The 24,284-nt window shown below is 45.4% G+C and overlaps 1 protein-coding gene across 2 annotated transcripts in view; it reads right to left on the minus strand.

Moving 5' to 3' along the window:
• The window catches only part of znrf3 (zinc and ring finger 3), a 59,745-nt gene that overhangs the window by 9,090 nt on the left and 26,371 nt on the right, over nucleotides 1–24,284 (minus strand). For both annotated transcript variants that reach the window (XM_029510949.1, XM_029510948.1), the window contains exons 2-3: nucleotides 19,233–19,355; nucleotides 1,682–1,756 (exon numbers count right to left, since the gene is read on the minus strand). In XM_029510949.1, coding sequence (XP_029366809.1) covers nucleotides 1,682–1,756; nucleotides 19,233–19,355 — 198 coding nt within the window. The remainder of the gene's footprint in view (nucleotides 1–1,681; nucleotides 1,757–19,232; nucleotides 19,356–24,284) is intronic.

The following is a 24,284-nucleotide window of genomic DNA, read 5'->3' on the forward strand; positions in this document are numbered from 1 at the left end:
CGTTTTAACCAAATGATTCTGTTTTAGGAGAAAGTTCATCTCTGAAATTTCAAATAAATTGTTTTAACATTGTTTTTTTTTTTGTTTGTTTGTTTTTGGTGAAAATACTTAAAGTTTTTATGTTGAAACCAACTGAAAGCCAAAACTAACACTAAATCTGAAATCTGTTAGTTTCAATTATTAAGCCCTCTCAAAAAAAAAAAAAAAAAAGAACAATTGCTTTTGATCAGTTCAAAGGTCCCAGCAGTGACCCAAATATATTATACGTAATATAACAGATTCATTGTCATGATAACACACAGGACTGAACGCCTCAGTCGTGTAGTGAAACACATGAGTTTCTGACCCAATGTGAATGTGAACAGTCAGAGTTAGTAAAACAAACAAACAAAAAAAAAAGTTGGTAAAATTCTTCTTTTACCAACCGGGGAAAATGACCAGCAGTCTCAAGACATGGAAAGTGTGGTCACAGTTTGCCAGAGAGAGCAGGAGGAAATAGTCAATGAATAGCATGTTCATGCTTTCGAGCCAGTTGACACAGTCCTTCTCCCTTCTCGTCTGCTGGTCAGAATCTGTAATTTGAAAAGCCCAGGGGAAATACCAGGGATATTCGCATTTCTATTTCTTCTGCTGTCGTCATGTTACCCAGCGAAACACTGTATGTTCTGGTTTAGAAAGTAGAGACGCTGGAACCTTTGATCTCTCCTGCTCGGTTCTGGGGTGTCCCTGCTGCTTGGAGGGAGATGAGTCTAAGTGAAGGGTTCACCTTTAAGCGCAAACGAGCTGGAAAAGAAAGAGGAAACTGCACCTTTTTTTCACTGTTTGTTTCCCTTAAAATGAAAAAAATAAAAAAATACAAATTTTGGCCCTAGGACCTTAATTCTCCCTAAGCCCCTCCCACCCTGCCCCTCGGCCTTGTGGGTCCTGTCTCTGCTGATCGGGCTGCTCTGACTGGAAAAGCCTCTCAGGGGAATTTAACACAGCCGCCCAGTGCTGCCTTTCATGTGGTCTGTGCGCAATCCCTTTTATCTCTCAGCTACGCGCTTTACAACCCAGCGGCAGAAAAGAAGAGGCGAGGAGGGAAAAAAAAAAAACCCTGCAAGTCCAGGCCTGGTGTGGCGAGGATGAATACCACAGGAGAATTCTTGCGACAAAAGAGGAGTAACTCGTGTATTTTACCTCCGAACAGAAAAGACGCAAGAGTTAGAAAGGCTGGAGGAATGTGTGCGTCTGGATGGGTTGTCTCACTTTGTGGCCTGTGTGCACTCAAAGACACATCCATGGTGTATGAAGGGTGAGAGAAAGTGCAAGTGCTACCTGTGCAATTATGAGCTCAGCAGAGTTCGGGTCATGGTCTACAGAAAGCTGAACCTGGATATCCATTTTCAGGCCGCTCAGAGTGCAGCGGGCTCCTCCAAACACAAGTTAGAGAGCTCAAAGGCCCAGAATGGTTGAATGAGCAAAGCTGATCCACATGCTTTTGAACAGAACTAAAGATAGAAAGATCATTGTCTGTGCAAACAACACACACACACACAGACACACACACAAACACACACTGGCAGTCAGAAGGGCAGGGCCTGCTGCCGAGCTTTATTCAGAAGTGAAAAGCAAAGTGTCTTTTGGCACAGACGAGACCAGTTCAGTGTTACAGCCCGGGTAATTCTAGGTGTGCACCAACCTGGTCGATGGCGTCTGGATTCTCTGACACGTCGAAGATGACGGCTGTGGCTCCACGCTGCACCGCTCTCTTCGCCTGCAAACGTGGAAACACAAAGCCTTCATTAGATATTTCCCGTGATGGTGGGAAAAGAATATTCGATTCCTGTCAAACTGCTCGACCACCTCCCGAGAAAAGTTTACACATTCACATTCAAGTTCGGGCCACTAGAGGGAGGTCTCTGCCCACACACACACACACACAAACACACACACACACACACACACACACACACACACACACACACACACACACACACACACATCAGCTGGAGAGCACAGTGAGAGAAAGGAGACAGAAAACCAAGCAGAGAGAAGTAAACAAGCCATTGGTAATGCTTGCGAGGATGCACATGTGCTCCATTACTTTGAATTCTTCAAGAGGATCGAAGTAAATCTGCACCACATTCGGCTAAAACATTCTGACAGACACTGAATCAAGGACTGCTGCACGCAGAGCATCGTGTATCTCCAACTGTGCATGACACCCGGCTGAATTTGAATCAAAATTGTGCCGCTCATGCTGTGGAAAGTGGAATAAAGTTATCAAGGTTTTCCAACCCGCTATAAATGTGATTTATCTTTTATCTGAGCACAGAGACAGTCGCAGCACAGAGGTCTTTTGAAGACTTCTGCTGAAGGCAAAAGATAAAGGAAATGCTTGGATCTGCAGAACCCCAAGTATCTCTTCGCAGAATCCAAATTGGCTTCCCCTCGTCAGGAAAGAGAGAGAGGAAAAAAAAGTTTCTTTATCTTAACTCGTGCCTTCCCCTACAAACCATTCTCACACCACTTGATTCAACAGTGCCCTATTTAGACAGCGTTTTGATGTCTGCACTACATGATCTGAAAGAACGCGGCTGGGATCATATCCTGGTATTATCAAGTGCCCTTGGGTTCCTGCCAGCGCTCTTCATTACTGGAGGGAGGGAAGGGGGGCCGGTGAAGATCAAAGTGACAGTGTACAGTGCTGTGACTCTGCTGCCCAGTGGCTGGACAGTCTGCAGGAACTCCACACAGGACGGAGGGAGGAGGAGGAGGAGGAGGCGGAGGCGGCGGGCGGGGCGAGGCCGTATGCTCGGCGCATCATGCCGATTTCTGGAGGTCAGCTGCTGCGCAAAGCTTCGGCCTCTTTTATCCAAAGAGTACTCTGAAGGAGAGAGAGACCTGGGTAACACATCAAGTCGCGTCCATGCTCTTCAGACTCTTGAGTGATCCCTTCCCTTCCCTTCCTTTCTCTACTTTACCCGCCATAACCTTAAGAAGGAGAAATGGCCGCCGTCAGTCCTGTGAGCTCCAGCTCGCCTCTTCAAACCGACCAAAAAACCCAAACTGGGTCAATTCATCAAAACATAAAGTAGCATATGTTTGAAATGTTTATTTTACATCACTTTTCTGTAGTGCTCGCGTTGTTTCCCCACAATTTTAAAGGCCCAATATATGAAATGAGATTGCTCTCTGCAGCCCTTTTAATTGGTACCAATATTTGACACTCTTGTATAGCTGATGACACGACCAGAGATTTCTTCATCCATTGATTCTTTGCTCCACTTCCTGTGTGTGTGACGAGTCTTAGAAGGATGTTAATGATTAAATTTAGTCCTCCAAGAAGTAGCATGTGTAGCTTAAGTAAATTTGGACTCAGCTGTTCCAACATTCCTACTCAATAACCATAACGGCAGACTTCCTCTGCCAAAGCGAGAAAGTTCAGGTATTTGCCTTCTCTGGATTCAGTAGCAGAGTCAATAATGACACTAAATATAGAAGGTGTTTGATTTTTAGAGCACACAAGCGTGGGCCGGCCTGGGTCTATTCTACTGCAGAGGTACCTGCGGTGGGATGACTGCTGATTGGACAAGTTACAGCAGGAGGAAAATAGAAGCAAAGAAACATTATATATAGAAAAAAGAAGGAGGTGGCATCCGTGCCACGTTCAGCTGTGAGACGAGAAGTAGAAACATGTCACGACTCTGACGTGGACGAGCAACGTCTCAATTAGACTTCCCTTTGGTTTAATCCACAGACAAGATGTTTATGAATCTGGCTTTCATAGCTCATTAAAGACTAATTAACCCCACAAACCGAGTGAATGGAGGCCTTATCAAACACGGGAGACATTCAAACGGAGACGCTCTTCCAACTTTCTCTTTCTCGCCCCTGCCTCCTTTACATAAACCAACATCGCTCTTTTCTTTCTATCCTCACTTTTGTACTTGGAAAGTTCTAAAGCGAGCAGAGCGAAAAATCTCGCTCAGCTTTTCCCTCTCACCCAGTTTTTCTCTCAGCTCCACACTGCCAGGCTCTGCACCCCCCCCCCCCCGCCCCCCCTCCATTTAATTCAGCACAAGTCTGCTGCTTTGATGTTAGCTCTCCCAGTTAATAATTAATAGCTCTCGGTAAGACGCTTTGAGAAGAAAGAGATCTTACTCCTAAAGAATCTTCACTCGGGCAGGCCTGCGCTGCAGTGCAGGGACTTGCCTGACGACAACAAAAATGCACCCACAGGCAAACTGGCTGTCTCAGAAACCATGACACATCTCCTTCCCAACCCCATAAAAGACTACAACCTCGGACAACAAGGGAGGGATACACATTTCTAGCTTTATGACAGTTGTTTTTCCCTCTCTCTCTCTCCTTCTCTCTCAGGACTTTGTTATGTTGCTAAAATCCAAACCTTTCAGTGAGGAAATACTCGGCTGAGTCAAACTGGCTATAGAATTTCAAGTGGCAGAGTTCCTGTGTAAGGAGATATTGTGAGAGTAATTGGAGACAGCATTCAGCCCTCTGCTGCAAACTGTCCAGACAGATGAAAAACCCCAGGAAACTTAATGCTTTTATTCACACGAGCATCACTGAGAACCAAATGGGAGTCTCAAGGTCTGTTAGGGAAGGTGGTGGTGGTGGTGGTGGTGGTGGGGGGGGTCGACGTGAGACGACACTCCGATTCTCTCATGAGATTAAGACATGCAGATGTTAACGTTAAGAATGAAACGCTTTAAGGACCAATGCTGCGATACAGAACCTGCTTCAATGGTCTTCTTTCAGCAAAGTGACAAGCCTGACAAGTAACTGAGTATCTTTAAGAAGAAGTGCTCAGTGATGTACTGTATAAGTACTTTAGCGTTTTAGTTCATTCAGGGATCCCAAAATACTACATCTGCATCTATGCATCAGTAACACTAATAACGATTCTCATTCTGTAGCATTTTGAATGCAGGACGTTGACTGACTGGAGTATTTTTACATCGTGCTGATCTGAGGACTGTTGAGGGGACCACTGGTTAGAAGGGGGTTAAGGAGACATACGTCCTTGTTCGGACATTAAGCTTCCACGAAGTGTTTGCCAGCAGTTTATAAGACCTGAAATTTATACCACATTCCTCCAACAATAAAATCAGCGACAACCTTTGAGGAAAAGTAAGCAACAAATTGTGGCGGTGGACGAATCTGTCTCCCAACAAACACACACACAAAAAAAAGGCACACTGCTAATAATTTTCTCCAAAAGCTGAAAACATGATCTTTGGTGCCCAACATGAGCTCTTGATCAGTCATCCATGCTCCTAAATCAGCTAAACCCTCGCCCTGGCCAAACGCTTTTGGCGGGGGGGCTTTGCAGGTACTTCACAACACTGCTGGCTAAACAAACTTCCCGCTGGCTTGGTGGCAAGAGAATTAGGGTACAACCTTCCCCCGAGTGAACACAGGCCGCAGAGGAAAATCAAAGCTATGTTTAGCATCTCTCAGCGCGCCTGCCAGCCTGAATGATCCAAAGGAAGAGACATTTTTCACCCGTCTGGAAAGAGACTTTTCTCAGAGTCGCCTTTGCGCCGATATTTACGTACGCTGAGGATGTTCATCATCGACCCGCACGAGATAATAGACACACACCTGGATTACACCTGCAACATCTGGCCTACACACACCACCTATCACATCTTTCCTCCTCTCTCTCTTTCCTACTTTCTTTTTCCTTCCTTTCTGCTTCCTCTTCATGCTTTTCTTTCCCCCTTTCTCTCTCTCTCTCTCTCTCCGCACTGCTATAATTAAGGCAATAAAGTCTTCAGAAGACTCTCCACTGCTATTATGCTGTAATTTCATGTTGCCTTCTGGCTTTACGGTTTATTAAAAGATAAAGGCATAGTTTTCTCCCATTGATTTCCTTATATGTGGTTGCCCCCCCCCCCCCAGAGGCATGTGCTCCCAAAACGTTATTTACATTCAGCTAAAAACAGACAGAAAAGAAAAGTAAGTTTGAAGCCCCTCCTCCTTTTATTTATTTATTTATTTATGCTTCGCACATGAAGTCACCTGTAATATCGTGACGTTTCTGCCAAGATGGGATTCCCTCCCCCGCCCACGTTCTCCGGGTGTACATGATGTTGACAAACTGTTAATGTGTCACAACATTATATTGTTTTACAGATGCCTGACATATTCATGCTTGGCTGTGTGACACGTGGCCTGGTCTTGCTGGATCTGGTATCTGCTGTGTCATGAAAGACTTGCCTGTTTCCACAGGCACACAAATACCATCCTGAAACTGTTTACAAGCGCACAACGTGAACTACGATAACGTCACTGGACTTAAATTCTACCAAAAGCTCGGTTTCATAAATCTCACACTCATATTTAAGGCATAGGCCTGTGGCCAAGAACTTCTCCTCCTACGTTACAGATTAAATTCGACTCTGCCATATCACTGTATGACGTTGATTTGAACGCCGGGGACGTCGAAGGTACCGTACCACAGCTTGAGTCGTAACGATGTTTACAGAGCCCATAAAAACCCACTCATGTGTCACACCGAGTCATCGAGCTCCTCTCCATCTGACCGTCTTCAACATAAAGGGCCAGTTTACTCAACATAAACACGCAGGGGAAAGAAACACTTGAAGCATTCAGTGAGCTCAGCGGCCACCATTAATATCAAAGTGTCTGTAGTGCCCCTCCAAGTCGGTTTGGTCATTTTAACAGTTAAAGCTGCAGACACACTGAGCTTATTGTTGGTTTTCATTTTATTCCATCTGACGTTTAAGAAACCTTTTATCTGTGTTTTGATCTTGTGGCAAACCACAGCGACATCAACTAATGGTTTGTAAAGTAGTGAAAGTTTTGGCTGCCGCCATCTTGTTGTTGTTGTTTTTTTAAATACCATAACACTTGCAGCCTACTCAGTCTTCATTGGTTTTCTCTTCTCTGTAATTTGTTGAATTTTACACATACACACAAAAAAAAACAAACAAAACAATTACATCAGCGGGATTTACAAAAATAGAAACACCCTGTCCTAATTTTTAGGTTTTGGGTTGCCGTGATTTTTTATAGTCATGAATACGCTGCCTTATTTTGGGATCATAATTCTATAAATTCATATCGTGTTGAAATAAAGACTTAAAACTAGAGACTGAGACTATAAACTCATTATTTAGTAATGAATCAGTCCATTTTTATACTCTGCTATGCCAACAGTGGAGCCATCATAAAACATGAGCTGAGCTTTATTTCTCAGACCTAGACCTTTTTTTTAGGACAATCTATGATTTCTACCCTCTCCTGGAAACAAAACAATATCTGGCTCTCTACCTGTTATTATCAGTAATAGCCATTACATGAAGGCAGTTAATGACTTCATCAGATGTTTATCTTTTGCAGGAAACAGCCTATAAAAGATGAAACAAATGCTTTGGCTGTAAACCAAAAATGACAAACTGATCTGACAATACAAAACTAATCTTTCCACATTAATATTTCAGTCCTCTATTATTACAGGGACAGTTGTGCTTTTCAAATCATGGTATAATTTTTTTCCCAACAAATTGAAATGATGGCCAGGCACCTTTGACTTATGTCCTTGCTGCATGTCTTGAGCCAAAGGCACAAAATGTGAAACAGTTGACAAACTAAAAGAGTTTGATAGAAGAGTTTCGACTTGTCAAATATAAATTTTGACTAAATGGCACAAAGACTGGGCCGTGCCCAGGTACACTGATCCCTGAACATGCTTCTGTGCTGTGCATCATGTCATCACGTGCACGCGCACAGATACAGTATGTATGTAAGACTGTCTGTCTGGCGGGGAGTAAAATGAGTTCATAAAGATGTGTTTCACTGAGAGGCCATCTTCTGGAGTGGCGGGAAAAGCCTCCGTTAAGGTGCTAATGTCAGCTGTGAGCTCTCCAGGGGACGAAACCACATGTCGGAGTGGAGACCAGAGCTTTTCCTACAACATGTCTTTAGATGAGCCAAAATCTCCCCATCTCTTTCCTGTTTACCCTCACTGATTGTTCTTTTCCTCCTTTTCACCTAATTTCTCCCATCCACCCCCCCCACACCCCTCCTCCTCCTCCTCCTCCTCCATTTCTGTCTCTGCCTCAGTGCACTTTGTGGGGTGGCCATTCACCCACTATTGCATAACCTGAATTATACAAGTGAATAGTGCTATCAATATTTGTGTGTGTGTTTGTGTGTGTGTGTGTGTGTGTGTGTGTGTGTGTGGAGAGAGGGAGGAGGTGGAGGGTCTCAGGAGGTCTGCCAGTGAGCTGGTCCCTTTAAAGGAGATGAGAGAAAAATGTCCTAAATCTCGACCCTGATCCGATATGATCTTTAATACATCTGATCGGTGCAGACTCGTAACGCACACAGCATCATCTGACGGTGTTTACATATGAAGCTGCGCATCAAACGTCACATTTTTCCAGTTCCTCGTCCTCAACACCATCCAAAACTGTGGTTGTATAACTGGGGTTATACAAAGTGAGTAAAAGGGAGGACAAACAAATACCAAGGTCAGAGAAAGGCAGGTACCAAAGGAGGTAAGACTGGCTGCTCAGGGCTTCAAGATCAGGAAGCAGAATGAAGCTCTGATTGGCTCGCTGCTTTCTCAGAGCTCAAATAACTCAAATCGGAAACATTGTGATTACAAGAAAATGTGCGGACACACACACACACACACATCAAAATAAAAAACATTAAAAATCAAACCAGGGTCCAGGATGGCCCAAAGCAACCGACTGCTTTGTTGTTACGTACACAAAGTTACACAAGTCTCAATGACTGTGTGCATTTCCATGTGGACTGAGCATTTCCGTACTTTCACATTATTAATATAGAACACAGACCAATTACTTTATATAATATGGAGCCTTGGTCCCTTAGTCTTTCAATGAGGCTGCATGTGATGACTAAGTTTTCGTTTTAAGGATATTATCTTACACATATCTTATTATCCTAAAGGTACATAAATGATGCGTTATTAGTAGCTTGATTTAAAAAAAAAAAAAAAAAAAAAAGGTTGGGGAGTGATAGACTTGTAACTGACAAAGTGACTCATACTTGAACAAATGTGGGGCTGAACCCCACCCTCTTCTGTCTCCCTCCCTCCCTCCTGGAGGTTTAACTATAAAATCCTTTGGTAGGAAAAGTAACTTTTGGCAGAAAGCCTTCATCAGGGCAACGTAACAAAGAGATAATTGTTCTGAAACATGTAAATACTTCTCATCGTGGACTACTGAGGAAGCTCTGACACAGTTGAACTTGTTCACTTTAATCTCCCTTCACCTTTGACAACACCTTCATTTTGGTGAGAAAATGAGGCGGCGTGACGTTAACTTTTCTTGCGTGTCGTGAAGCTACGCTGAGCGCCAAGTGATGAATGAGGCTCATTCGCTGGACTCGGGGCTCTTGTGAAATACTGAGCATTTTAACTTCTTTTGTCCCGAAATAGACATGTTTGTCTGTACCACAGGCAGACTTTCCTGTCTCTCTCCTCCAAGGCTTCACGTTTTCTGGCGTCAGACACACAGACGCGCACACACTCGCACAAACACCAGCACAGATGCACGACACACTGACTCAGACCGCCGCTAATCAAGAAGCCTTTTTCACTCTTCTTCTCCTCCTGCTGCCCACTGGTCTGCCCTGCCGAGACCAAACGCTGGCGCTGGAGGAATGGACAACCACTAATTAAATTTCCTCCACTTTTTCCTCCCCGTCCCTCCCATGTTGTTTTCTTACCGGTTTTGGGCTCTGGCCCTTTGTGATTCCCAAGAAAATAAACAAGCTTTCCAGCTAGGGACAAAAATATGACTTTTTAAGTGCTTCTTCTCCATCTAGTGTCTGCAGAGGAATTGTTTCGGATGAAAGTGACTGGATTTATTGGTTAGAAACGATTCACGATAACATACCTGTTTCTTTTAGTCCACGGGAAATGTTAATCTTAATTAATGCGTTTATCTGTAGTGATTTGACGTGCCGTCAGTCAAAAGGCCTTTGATGTTTTCTTTGTGCATATAAAGTTTTAATTGGTTTCAGAGCACCAACTTATTTTTTATTTTATTTTTTTGATATATGAGGTGGGGAAACTAGGAAGCTGCGATAAAAAGAAAAATCAGAAATTTTGATATTTGAGTTTTTGCTTCTGGGCTCTCAAAGGAACAACCGAATGTGGAAGAAAACTTTCCTAGGTATTGAAAATTCTGGGTTTCCATATTTTTCGAGAGATGAGAGCTGTCAGACGGAAGGGAGGGAGGACGATAAAGCTGGAAGCAAAGTTAAGACACGCTGAAACACTGGATTCGTGCTCGCCTGCTGCAAGTCTCATGGCACATGGCAGATCAAATATTATGTGTTTCCGCCTCGACTTCTCAGCATATAGATGCCTCGTGTTAACAGTTTTGAATATAAAAACACTAGGTAAGACTTATTTTTTAAAAACTATTTTACAGGGAGTTTTACTTATGTATTAAACAGTTTCACAGAACGTGTGTCTGGAAGAAATCCTTATTCCAATCCAGCTTTGGTCTGAACCAGAAATTAAGAAATACTATAGAGGTTGCTGACAGCTAACATGTCTTAATGCCTGCAAAGGCATCTCTGGGAGAACAAACAGCGTCAGCCTTCAACTGTTTCTACACATGATGCGTTCAGCCACAGGTGTTTTGCCTACGTAACAATCACTGCAGTTATGCACTAAAGATGAAAGGGAACAGACTTGGAGGTCGATGCAGTCGTGCAGGTATAGCATGGATGAAATGCAGCAACCTGTGCCAACAGCTGTATTTCTTTCATCTGCCTAAAACAACACAGTAACAACTGTGAACTGACATAACTTCAACAAAATACATAACAGCACCATGACAAGGTTTGTGGTTCCGAGTATGAACAGCATGAACACGACCTAGAATCCAAACGTGGCGTTCTCTCCCTTCTCTTAATTCGTCTGCAGTCGCACTGCCTTCCTCTGATCTCCCTCTGCCTTGAAGCGGCTTTAGCGGACCATGTCCCTGCTTGCATGAAAGACAAGTTGCTGTAGTTGCCTCGCTCTCTTGTAATACACTTTCCTGCTGCTACTGTAGGGCTGTTGCCTCTTCTTTCCCTGGGCAAACAGCGCGGAGCAGGTCAGGACTCGGCCTTATACTTCCCCCCGAAAGAAAATGAAAAGAAAACGAATGCCCCTCTTCTCACCTTACCTCTCTGCAGCAGAAACTAACTAAACCTTTGTCTAGTTGTTGTGTTGTTGTTGTGTTTTTCTTTTTACTGTGCTGCAGAGAAGAAGCTGTCTGGGTCAATCCTTTGATGGTATCCAACAAGGTCAAAGTTGAGAGAAAGACAGCAGGTTCTTTGCCTCTAATGAGACTAAAGGTGGAGCAAAAGCAGTGCGAGAAGAATGAATGCACTGATTTAGCTTCACTCCCACAGTTTCCGTGGATTTACATCGGACAGGAGGATCAATATCAATGCAGCAGCTAATTTGGCCCACAACGCTGGTAGTGGCTGATTTAGCCTGGAGCTGGCAGCATCAAGCAGAGGTGAGGAACAAGCTACAAAAAGGTCCAGTGTAACTTCTTTCCAAGCCCCAGATTTTTCTGATTTTCCCCAAACCACAGTCGATGGAGTCTCACCTGAGGTCCCTGATCCCTCCAGATCCACCAAATGTTTTATAATGTATTAAAAATGCAGCCGTGCTGCCGAAGACCTGCAAAGCTCCCCTTCGAGCAATTCAGAGCAGAACTTCCACATCTCAAGACACAAGTCTGAGATGCCATGTGATGGAAAGCTAAATAAATGAATAAACAAACAAACAAATAAATAAAACGTTGCAGATCTGAAGGGATTATTAAAATCAAACATGGAATAAATATATTTTTCAGTCTGAAAGGCAGGAAACTGCTGATTTATGAAACTGTAAACTTTTCTTTACTCTTTACCGAACATGACACACACACCTCTTCCTTTGGTTGCGTCCTGATGAAGATAACATCAAAGAAGGAAATATCTGCTGCTGTAAACAGGCTTTGAACAAAGCATGGCAAAGAGCGGGTGCAAAATATTCAGGTACACTGGAACAGCTCACTTTTTGGAACCTCCCTGCAGACGTCTCGGCTCAATTTTATTTTTACATTCGTCTCCAGTAATATTGGAAACGTCCCTCACAGTTAGTGCCAGGTGCATTCCCACTCCTATCTCCATGTTTCCCTTTCTCTACTTCCATTACCTCACTCTGTCGGAGAGCGTGCAGCTCTAATGTCACTTTCATTCACACGACACTTCTTCCAGCACCTCCTCGTGCTCTGCCTGAAACGTCGCCTCGCTGGCGGCGCATAAAAGGAAAGTTTACACCACAAGAGCAGGATGCGATTTTTTTCGCCCCCCACTACCTCCTCCAGACGGAGGAATCATCTGTAGTAGCATCAGATTAGCAGTGAGGGGACCGGAGAGGAGGAGGGGTTCGGTTACCAGCCTCCGTGCCAGGCTGTGGGCCCCGAGCCTTAAAGACAACACGGCCCCGGCGTAAACAGCAGGATGCAGGATTCTCGCACACACAGGCACACATTCCTCTACAAAGCAAGTGGCTTAGACAGAGATGATGGAAAAAAGACAGGGCTTTGGTTGACTTGGGTGGATGTCTGGTCCTATCTTCTCTAAGATTTACTTTTTCCGCCGCTCATCTTTTGATCCAGCGGCGCCCCGACTTAACTGGATGCTGTTTGACAGACAGGAGAGCATTAGCTCGCGGCTGGCGTCTGACTTTCTAATAACGATTGTGATTAAAAACAAAAATCGATGTCAGGGAGGGGAAAAATAATAATAAAAAAAAAAGAAACAACTCCCTCAGTGGCGCTAACTGCACTTTCCCCTCCTTTCTTCCTCTCCCCCTCTCTCTCTTTTCTTCTCTTGCCTTCTCTCTCTCCTTCCATCTCTCTCATCCTAAGTCCCCAGGGCTCCTTTCTTCTCTTTAAATAGGGGCCTGAGCTGTGAAGTCTAATAATGGTCATTTGGCCTCCCATTGAAAGCTGGGTAATTTGGCCCAGGGACGGCTCACTTTGAGCCACATGACACAAGGAGCTTCCCAGTGACCATGGTAACGAGCGCAGTGGGATCCCGGGCGCCTCCCAGCGCCGTGAAACGTGGTGAAGCGGTGATTTAAGAGACAGACTTTTTTTTTTTTTAATGGAAGGGAGAAGTAGGAAGGTGGGTGATGGTTCCAGCACAGCCTTAAAGAGGAGGGGGTGAAAAAGGGAAAGAGACATACAGAGAGAGAGAGAGGCCCCTGCCTGGTCACAGTGGAAACCTTTCCCGACACCCCGCCAGGAAGAGCGGCCAAGATAATATCAGCAAGTTGAGGCGTACACAAACATGAAAGGAGAGCCCAAAAGGCAGGCCCCTTAGTGCCCCGCACTTCACAAGCTTTCTTCTTCCTTTTCTCTTCTCTCCTCACAGCTCCTCCTCCTCCTCTCTTTTTCAGTTTCTCTTTCTATCCCTCCCTCCAATGCCCGATGTGTTTGAAAGTGTTGCGTGCAGTGCAAAGGGAGCAGGTGAAAAGCAAGCTAAAGCTCGTGCATTTCCACCCCCCCCCAACAACAACCACGCAAGGCTGGAGCTCGTCTCAGTCCTTCAGCAGCTGATACTTGGCCACTAAGCGGTGTGCTGCATAATTTTAATCTTGTAAATTGAACTGGGATATAAAACTTTGTCAGTGTTTTTATGGAAAAAGAAATACTGTAGGGAAAGGGAACTTTCTGCATTTGAGAACATTTATGACGCAATACAACGTCAGCCTCCATTATGCCTCTGCTGCGGCAACAACTCTCAGTTTGCTGCATTCAACTGAAAATAATGCTGTTACCAGCACAAGCACAGGTGGAAATAGTCTCATCAATACCCTGAATTTTTGTGGCTCTGTTATGAAAAGGCTTCTTTTAAAACTTTGAAAGAAAAGAAGAGCAAGAAGAAGGAGAAGCCTGTTGAACAAAAGCTGCTGTTGAAATAAATAAAGAAATAAATAAAAATCGATGACCATACCGGCTTTGCTACAATTTAACTGCACAATGCAAAACGACAGCAATTTTCATTCTGTTATCAAGGCTCTCAGATTTTCTGAGGTGCTTGCAGAGAGGGAGGGAGACAGAGCAATTACAGCAGCGGTGAGTCACTCAGCATAAAGACTACACAAGCTCATCCACCGGACTTCAAGTTTGTCTTATCCACACTGATAAACCATGAATGAGCTCACAAGCACGCAAATCAACAAACACAAGCACTGATCAGACAGCGGTTCTGTCCGCGAAGACCGACATGCTGTATCAGAAGTGGTGGGGAAGTGCAGCCGGCGCTGAAGCCTCTTTACAACAAGTCCCTGCCGCATGACACCTTACTGGCATTGCCTTGGCCTCGGCACGAACCCTCGCACACACCTGAGTGTGTAGGACAGCTAACCCGGCCATAGGCGCTGAGCCAGTCTCCCGTGATATCACACTCGTCTGTCTGCTGCCATCTCTGTCTTTCTTTTCCTCAGACACACACAGACCATCCATGTTGCCCTTGTGTACTTTACATGTCTGCCATCGTTCACACACACACACACACACACACACACAGTTCACGCTCTCTACAGCTCTGGCTGAGATGCCAGACACAGTTAAAATCACTTAGCACTAAGACACAGCAGCTGTTTGCTACGGCCTGTCATCCTGAAGTGCCAACATTAAGGCCATGGTAGAAAAAGGCAGACACACTCCTTTTGCCCGTTCACATTGTTCCATGGCAACTGTGGTTTCAGGATTGTGTTTGTTTGTGTGTCAAAGACAGAGGTTCCCACACAGGATACACTTTTTATGGTTGTGTGCCTCTGGCAAAAACTTGAAAGGAGCTCGCTTTATTTCTGGGAGGATATGTCAATAAAGATCTTGAAACTTTTCTTGTAGTTCAAGTTATTTTTAAGTGCTCTGCTGCAGCCGGTCCCGGCGCAGTTACGCTCCGCTGCGATGAAATGTTGTCTTTGGCTGGAACTGAAGGTGGAACTGATCGCGGTTCAGAGACGAGCTGGTCAAGGGCAGCGCCAGGCCACACACACAACAAGCACATACCAGGGAGTTTTACATGCTATGCCAGCCAAAAGTCTTGCTTTACACAAGCTGCAGGGCTGTGTGGGAGGATGGGTCGCATATTTCTGCTTATGTGCGTAAAAGACAGGAAAAAAAAAAAAAAGAAAGGAAAGAAATTGTACCAACTGAGACACGGCTCCCAGCCGCCCACTTACGGAGCCAGACCCTTTTGCAGTCGTCATCCCCCTAGAAAAACCAAGCCCCCAACTTTTTTCCCTTCCCTCCAACTCCCTCTCCTCTTTCAATCTGCCATCACTCCACTCCTCTGCCGTTCCTCTCCTGGTTGGCCCGGGTTGAGGGTTGATGTCATGGGAGCTGCGGGGCAGGATGAAAGGGGGAAAGCCGGCATGCTAAGGCCCAGTGTGGCCATTGGCCCGACACTGCGAAGCTTGAAAGAAGAGATATCTCCCTGGCACAGCGACAAAGGCCCCTGACCAGTCCGAAAGCCAGTGGCATGATTTCATGTTCCAGAGGAGCTGCCAAAAATTGCAGTGTATGTATGTGAAAGATGGCGTGGAGAAGAAGGGGAGGGAGGCCAGTTCTGAGAAAGTCAAGCAGCGGGGAGGAAATGACAACTAAGAATATGTTATTGACTGCAATAAATAGCTCAACTTGAGAACAGATGAATGTCGACAGAGGTGTGAGCATGATTTACAACATTTACCAACACCTCAGAGAAAGCAGAGAGTTGATAAGCTGTAACTAAGGAGGGGCAATTACTTGCACTTGAAGTCCTGTGCCTGCACCGGGGCGCCCTGCCGTGACATGACACCGTAACGGAGACAACAAAATCACCTCAAAGAGGGGACCGTTTCTCTCTTGGTTTTCCTGCTGTAGTGGGGGAGGGGCCGGTGCTGTGGCACACTGAGGTCAGGGGTTTAACAGCCCTGCAGCTCTCACAGGAACCAGACAGGAAGTGCAGGAAAAAACTGTGTACATATATATGACACGCCAGCGCTTTGGTGAGGTTTGCATGAGGACTTCAGAGGCCGGTGTGACCGACCTCTTTCCCTCCTCCTCCTCTAGTGCTAATATTTGCTGATGTCGGAGCATCTCAGTGTGGCAGTGAGAATGGCGCGATATCCTTAAGCCGCTCTTCTGAGTAATTTGGTGCAAGTAAAGAAAAATAAATAAATGATCGGAACATTGTCCTGTGTAGAAATGTTCTTCAACCAAAAACCAAGAGCAGCAGAAGCCCGGATGGGAAAATCAACATTGTGTATACCCTGGTTTCTGGGAAATTTGGAGCATAAATTTAGTCAACTAGAAATGCTTTTGCAATAATTTTTAGCTTTAAAAACTATCTGCGTGACCACATGCAAGAGCCAATTACTTCAAAAGCAAACCAGTTCCCTTTATTCATTCTAAATCGAGGAAGGAATGCCCATAGCTACGTGTTGACCAGCTCCTAAGCACAGCTGGGGGCTTTGTGTTCCCAGACACTTTATATTTAGAGATGGATTAGAGTAAACAGTGTCTTTTTTTTCCCACCTCCTCCTCCTCCAATTCTGTTTTGTGCGTTCGCTGGGATTCTGTAATTGAATGGAATCTAAATTGACCAGACAAGACCCCAACACTGTTGGTGGCAAAGTGGCAGCAAAGTGGAGTGGGCTCTTGGGTTCAGTCAGGGGCCAGTCGGGTAAGGCGGGAGACGGTGGAGATGGGGGGTGGGGGGGCTGCCGAGCACGAGGCCAGACCAGACCAGGCGGGGTGAGTGTGTAGGAGTGGGCATAGTATCCGGACCGGGGCTGGGCACGGTGACCTGGCTTGCTGGGCAGAGTAAGCAGACTGGCAGGGGGTAACACTCAACTGTCTGGTCTGGCAAAAGCGGCAATGCCAATACAAAGCACCCAGCTGTGATCGGGCCCCGGGCAAGGGTCTGTCAAGATGTAACAATGGGCTTTCCCTCCTCTAATTATAGTCCTGGTTGAATAAACATAGAGGAAGCAGAGTGGTCTAGAGGTTAGGGAGGCTGGCTGTGGGCCAAAAGGTCAAAGGCCAAGGTTCCTGCCATCCTCCCTACAGTGTCCCTTAGCAAAACATCCAACAGAGAATGTATTAAAAAAACGACCGGCTCATTAGCACCCCGCTTAGACTGGTTCCACTGAGCGGAGGGTGTGGGTTTCCAGTACTCAGGGCATTCTCGTGGCTCTGTTGGCGAAGGCACACAGAGCCACAAAATACTGGATCTGAAGGTGGCCAGATCACACACCACCCGTCTCTCCCACCTCTCCCGGGAAGCGCACTCTAAAAAGCTGACTGCTGATTTGATTTGAAATTCTATGAGATGTTAAAGTTTTTTTATTCCTCCTGCTCCAGACCTGGTGCTTACATCGCCCACCAACAAAGTCTTCAGCGCTCTGGACATGTTACAGCAGAAGCAGCGAACGGACCCTTCAGAAATCTACGCATCTCCCGCCAAATCCACAGATGTTTGTTTACTTTCAGACCAGTATTTCTAACAATAGCCATTTTACTTTGCGTGAAGTCCAAACTAATTTTACACTCTGATGTGTAAAAGTGGTGAAGTCACATACTTCTGACCTCAGCCATGTTTTATCAGAAGAAAAATACAGTTGAGGCTAAAAGAACCAAAAACCATCTCAGTGGAGTCTTTCCTCGGACTGGCTGATAAAAACCAAATCCTCTAAGGCTGGATTGTGGGTCCAAAAGGGCCGAGGCTTGGGGGCATGGCTGAGAGCGGCGCCTGCTTTGTTGTCACAAAGTTCCTGAGGTCCTCGCTACTTAATATTAAACCTAGACCTGCTTTATAATCAAACACAGACATTCAAGTCTCAAGTTACACAATGTGGGACTGCTAATCATTGTTAAACATTCACAGATGAGTCGTTTACAGATTTAAAGCACGTCGGCCTGACTGTAGTGTTCCCATGACAATTATAGAAGTGATAAATGGCAAACAACAAGTTAAGCCAGTTCTATTTTCCTCAGTTTCTCTGCGGAGCAGTTATCTGCTCTGCCACTTACTGCTGAGCGAACTGATAGCCGTAGCATATTCTTGGCTGTAGTAGCAGAGAAATTTGCGTGCAGAACATTAAGCCAGTTTTCAAGATCTCAGCACAAGTATGCGTCAGCGAGGTAGCTGCAGCCATCCCCGAAGAAAGTGCACCATTAGCATGTCTATACAGTACAAGGGCTCCTTAAATTATGAATGGCTGCTCTCTTTCTGTCACCAGACATGCACGGGATAAATGAGACTATAGCCATCGACCCCCCCTCCCACTCTCTTCTTCCTCCTCCTCCTTCATCCTCCAGGGAATGTTGGTACATTCCATTAAGAGGAACACTTAATTAAAGCATGATAAAATACCACTTGGAGACTCCAGAGGGGAGTGGGCACTGGAGGAGGGAGGGAGGGAGGATGGAGACAAATTGGGGTCGGGTTGGTTTTTGGTGGGGGGGACAATAAAGGAGGGATTCAGTTCGCCCTTACTCTCCCAGCAATGGGGAGAGAGAGAGACAAAATAAAACAAAATCATCCTTCCGTGAATTGTCTCTGCGACTACTAAAGATCAAAGATAAACTCTTTAAAGGGTTTTAATTAAGTAAAACGGGAGTGTAGCGAAGGGAACGGTCTACGTTTTACACAAAACACAAGACAACACATTTCCGCTTGTCGCTCGTCATGCCACCATTTACCACACCTGACACTGTCGGTACCCTTCAGATTTTACAAAAGGCAAACAGCAATTCAATTGGGATCATTTCTGTGCATCACACAGCTGTGGACACAGCAGCTGTAAAAAAAATAAAATAAATCCCTGAGTGTCAGTCAGTCTTCAAGCTCAAAAATCAATGAAACTCTGCTGAATAGTTTCGATGGAGTTTTACTAACGCAGACGTGATTTCGGCTACAGTGGCCAAGCTGTTTTGTTTGTTTAGTTTTTTTTATTTCATTGCACAACTCAAATCACCCTTTACGCAAAGTCACACGACTTCGTGTTAGTTTAATAAACAAGTCCGCTGAGTAGCGCTGTGAAGAGTTTAAGCTGTTTGATCTGTGCAGTTTTCTGAAGATCAACTCATGTACATCAGTTGTATATTAAATTATTATTACTGATCAACTCTCCAAAAGGTCTTGAAAAGAACCAACGGCCATTTTCTTACCTTTCCCAGCACAGTGAGACAACTAGGGTCCAGCTCTGGTTGCTCCAGCTTCACTACCCCGACCCAGCCGTACTCGTACAGGTCCTCCTCATCATTATTATTGCATAGTCCCAAAGGATGCATCTGGAGAGACAGAAGTCATACGTTTTAATATCAGTGCTACAACATCACCATTCATCTCATCCGTGTCATTTACTCTGCAGTGTAAGAGCAAAAGTCCTGGAGTCACTGCTCTCCAGGTGTGTTGTAAAACTATTACTTTGGGATTAAACTAATCTTCTGGATACCACCTCCCGACCTAATTTTTTTTTTTTTTTTTTTTTGGGTGGTGGTGGGGGTTAGCAATTTATAATCCACTTGTCACCTATTTTCCCTAATTAAACATAAGAGTTTAAGAGCATTAGACGTCTCTGAAGTATTTGCTGTGTGCAGCAAAAATTGTGCAGCATCTAAACATACAGCAGTGCATATAAGCAAAACTGAGACGTGTATTTTCACAAATCTACCAACTGCCAGATTTTCATCAAGCATCCTTCCAGTTTTACTGCTGAGATTGATTCATGTTGCTTTGACTTTTGTAGTGTTTGCACATTCATACAAATGTGATGACTGAATACATTTTATCTACTCTGCTGAAAAACAAAAAAAGTGGATGCTTCTGTTTTATGCAGACTCACTAAACCCCCACACACACACCAACAGAAAACGAAACAAAACAAACAACAGACAAAAACTCACGACAGTATTGTCTGCTTCCTTTACAAACATAATTATCTCAAAGCTGGCTTGAGTTTTCTGGGAAGATGGAAATAGGAAGTCTAGAGCTGAGTGTTAGACTCAAATCTGTATTTCACATTTGACAGCAAGATCATTATCGAATAATCAATCTTGCGGATGTGCTAGTGTGCAATCCAAAGCCGGGTCGGTGCCATTAGGAGGGTTAACAGATAGCTCCAAGTGAACAGTGCATTTAAAGACATGAAGCTGGCAAAGACAAAACCAAAAAAAAAAAAAAAGAAAAAAAAGATAGGACAACTGCAGCTGCCAGCAATTCATCAGCATGAAATAAATGACCAGCTCAATACAAGGATGGATTAAAAGTGTAACCAAATGGAGCTCCAAAAATCTTGGATGGCAACAGCGCAAAGACAAGATCCTGTATTAGCATTAGAACTGGGCCAAACTGACCTGCAGGCCACTTATCCTATTAACCCAATGACCACAACACCCCAATCAACAAGAACTGTGGCGCCAAGCCCTCAGCCACCGTGCCCACCCCCCCAACCCCCCCCAGGCCACTGCTGATGACCCAAGATACCGCTCTCCCTCCGCTGACCCCTGACCTTTGAACCCCACTTCATCACGTTGGGAGCAGGTTGGTCGTGCAGCAGGCCAATTGAGGGGAGATTCAGAAGGCGCCTAGTCACTTCAGTGCCACAAGGCTGAGAGGTCAAGCTCCTGACCTGAGGGTTGGTTTTTTGTTTTTTGTTTTTTTTTTGGGGAGGGGGAGTAAGAAGGTCATATGCTAATATAAGGGAGTAAGGACAAATCACAGAGTAGGAATGGACAACGTGTGCCGTTCTGCAAAACCTGATGCAGAGTCTTAATCAGCGCACGAATAGTAGATGCTGAATTGGATAAATCATTTGCCTTCCAGGCCCTCAAATGGATGAACATTAAGCGACACACACATTTACAGGCATACACTTGCCACGCATAGTTTCTCTGAGATTCTGAATTGCACCATGAAAAAAAAAAAAAAAAAAAGAGGAAGTTCATCCTTGAGTCCTCCCCCTCAGGCCTCCCACACACAGACAAATGTGAATATGAACAAACACGAGAGATTAAGCTCTGATTTTCTGCGCCGCTCGTCCTTTGAAACAAAATGGATGATTCGACAGGAGAGATTGAGAAAAAGCACCAAGAAGGTCATAACCAGAGGACGCCGCTCTGACACAAAACACCTTTTCAACAAAACTGCAAGATGCAGTCAACCATGTGACATAGATTTACTGCCTGCTGGGGAGATGCTGGGCTCTGGATGGCGGTTTGTAAGATAGATATTAGCCTTGGGTCAACAGGAACAGAGAGTCAGCACAGGTATACATTACATACACATTTGGTATGATAATTTCAGAGCGTGCTCTCCCTCTCGGCCTTTGGAATCCAAAATTGAAGGGGAAGGCAGATAAAAGAGGGCAACCCCGTTTGGTTTCTGTCCCACCCGTGTATCCCGACCTGCCCCTCCAACATATCGTTCTATAAATTGCATCCCGACTCCGCCATGTGTGTCGCAGCACGTCCCAGTCACCTGAGGTAACACTTTGTTCCTGCTTCCTCCCCGGCAGCATGCCACATAAAATGCAGAATTCTGAAGAGAGGCTGAATCCGTCTCAGGGTCTCAATCAATCTAAAAGGAGAACCAGGAAGTGGAGCGCTGCTCACTGTATGATTATGACCTTTCTCTCTTGCTTGTCTAACAGCTTGGATGGCAGCGGGGAGCCCCGCCTGCGCCCCGGGTCCTAAACACTGGGCCATTGTGCGGGGGACTCCTGCACTCCAAAATGGGGCAGTGTTGTTGTTGTGGACCGTGTTGTTATTTTAGAGGTTGGCAATTGCACCATTATCTCCACCGCAGGGATTTTTCTTTTTTGTCAGATGTTGACGTAGGCGTTGATGGATGTAGGGACACGGAGCCAAAAGAAAAGGGAGCTTTGGTGCGAAGGAGGGATGGTGATCTGGAGAAGTGGGTCATGGCTACTGACTGTGCGCACAAAATAGTAATGAGCACATATGCAAACATGGCTCCACATACACACTCATGCAAAATGACTGACACTGTCCTCTCTTGTGTTCTGACTGCTCGGTTTCCCCGCTAGGCCCCGAAATCACACAAGCTCAGCCCAGTGGAAACACCCCTTCGCTCCATTTAGCTCCACTCCTCCATACCCAGGGTTGTGGGCAAAGGGTGTCCAGCGCCCCCAGAAGTCCCACAAGGGGGCGGCTCTTGTTCTGCCCAGCTTGTGTTGCCCCTAGGGGAGGCAGCCTTTCACATGAATATCCCATTACACAGGACCAAACACTCAATGAAATCCTGGCGGGGGTTTGAACTCCACCTGTCACTCAAGGTGAACACACCCCCCTGACAGCCTCCACCTGTAGAGGAAGTGTTTGCTCAGATGGGATGCTTATTGATTTCATATGATCTTCTGAGCACTCAGAAAACAGACTGTTTTTTTTTTCCACTGGCTATGAAAGAATGACTTATTATTTATTAATGTATTTAATTTTTTGTGAAAAACAACCAAGCCTTTACAAAAAGGAAAATGAAACAACATTTTGGAAAAGATTCTTTGCCAAATCTTCTCCCCTTTTCCTTTATCGCCGTCTCCTCCACAAACAAAGTGACCTGATAACAGTTGACAATGGGATCAAAAACAGGGCCCTACTTCTTCAAACTCCCACCACCAGTGCCCAGCTAACTGCCCCCCCACCATCCCACTGCCCCCCTGCCTCTCAAAGGAAATCAAAATGCAAGTCACACTATCCAACGCCATTCTTCTCCGTCTGTCTGTGACACAGTTCTCTGAGCCTTTGATCATGCAACAACCACTTCTTCTGCCCCTCCTCCCCCCTCTTGCCGCACCCCCTTTTCCCCTCTCTCCCTCTAAATTATTGGTGGCCCTGGTTACCGCCCACCTCCCCCCCCTTCCGCTCTCTGCACCCACACACTCCCAGATTGCCCCCCAAAAACAGTCACCCTGCCCCTGCCCTCACTATGCAATATTGCCCTTGAATGAAAGCCCCCCCCCCCCCCCCCCGCACAGCTGTGTATGTATGTGCACTTTACAATTCCTATCCTGACTTGCACATCATTGTTAAATGTCGCAACATTCCCCATAAAAAGTAATAATCAGCCAGTTCATTTCTTTCCCTTTACTAACTTCGCCTCAGAACGCTTTGGAAATCTTTGCTACTCCAGTGAAACATCCCTAAAGGTTAAAAAACGAAGAAGAAGAAACAAAAAATGCTTTCTTTGTAACAAAGCAGAATTTTCAAAGAGGCTCTGCTACTCTCTTGCTTTCAGCACCAGCAGCCTCGTGAACTTGTGAATGATGCTCACAGGGTAGCAAAATATAAACTCCCCAACAGTGGTTGCTGACTTGCATGTCTATATTTAAGGGTGTGCATTTTCTAAAACACAGTTCTCTTAATGTTTTGTGCATTAGAACAAGATAACCTGGCTGCAACACACACCAGGAGCTCAAAACATCAAAGACGAAGTATGCAGAGAACGACCCCTGAGCTGAACTAATTTATACAGACGGATGCAGATGTAGACTGTGTACTTAATAAAATACCAAAAATCTCAGGCAGCAGCTCTGAGCTTCAACATGTCTAGCGGTGGCACCTGAGGTCACCCCGAGGACAAGTCTCTGTCATAATAATCAAAGCTGCCTTGTTGTCTGAGGCAAGTGCCGGCCAAAGACGATTTTTACAAGCTGCTCTTTGTGGCGTTGGTTAAATGATTAACCGGACAGATCTGTTGTTCATTGCCTTCTTTTATGAATTTTGGAAGTAGAAGAGCTGGCACCTATTTCACATGCACACAAAATCTAGAGAAGAAGAAAAACCTAGGCACGGTGCCAGTCCTCGCACCCATCTGCTTCCCCAGCGCCGTGCGTGTGTTTACGTATCTCGCTATTTGAGCACAGGCGTGTGTGTGTGTGTCAGGAGGGTAGACTGTAGTCTGAAACACATCATGGGTGACCGAGGGGTAACTCAGTGGCATCTCTCACGTCGCTCAACCTGAACTCATTCACCCCAGTGAAGAAGAAGCATCCCGCCCACCTTCGCAGGGCCTTTAATTCAGCCGACCCCTCCGACCTCCTCCAAACACCCCTCCTTACCGCCACATCCACCGACACTTTCACCCACCCCAGATTCAACCTCCCTTGCTACTGAGTTGGGGGTGTGTGTGTGTGTGTGGGGGGGGGTATTGTCAACTTCCTGGAATTACACACCAGCCTGGCCAACAAGAGGTGGCGGCTG

The sequence above is a fragment of the Echeneis naucrates genome, chromosome 9, assembly GCF_900963305.1.
Source record: "Echeneis naucrates chromosome 9, fEcheNa1.1, whole genome shotgun sequence".
In the NCBI taxonomy this organism is placed as follows: Eukaryota; Metazoa; Chordata; class Actinopteri; order Carangiformes; family Echeneidae; genus Echeneis; species Echeneis naucrates.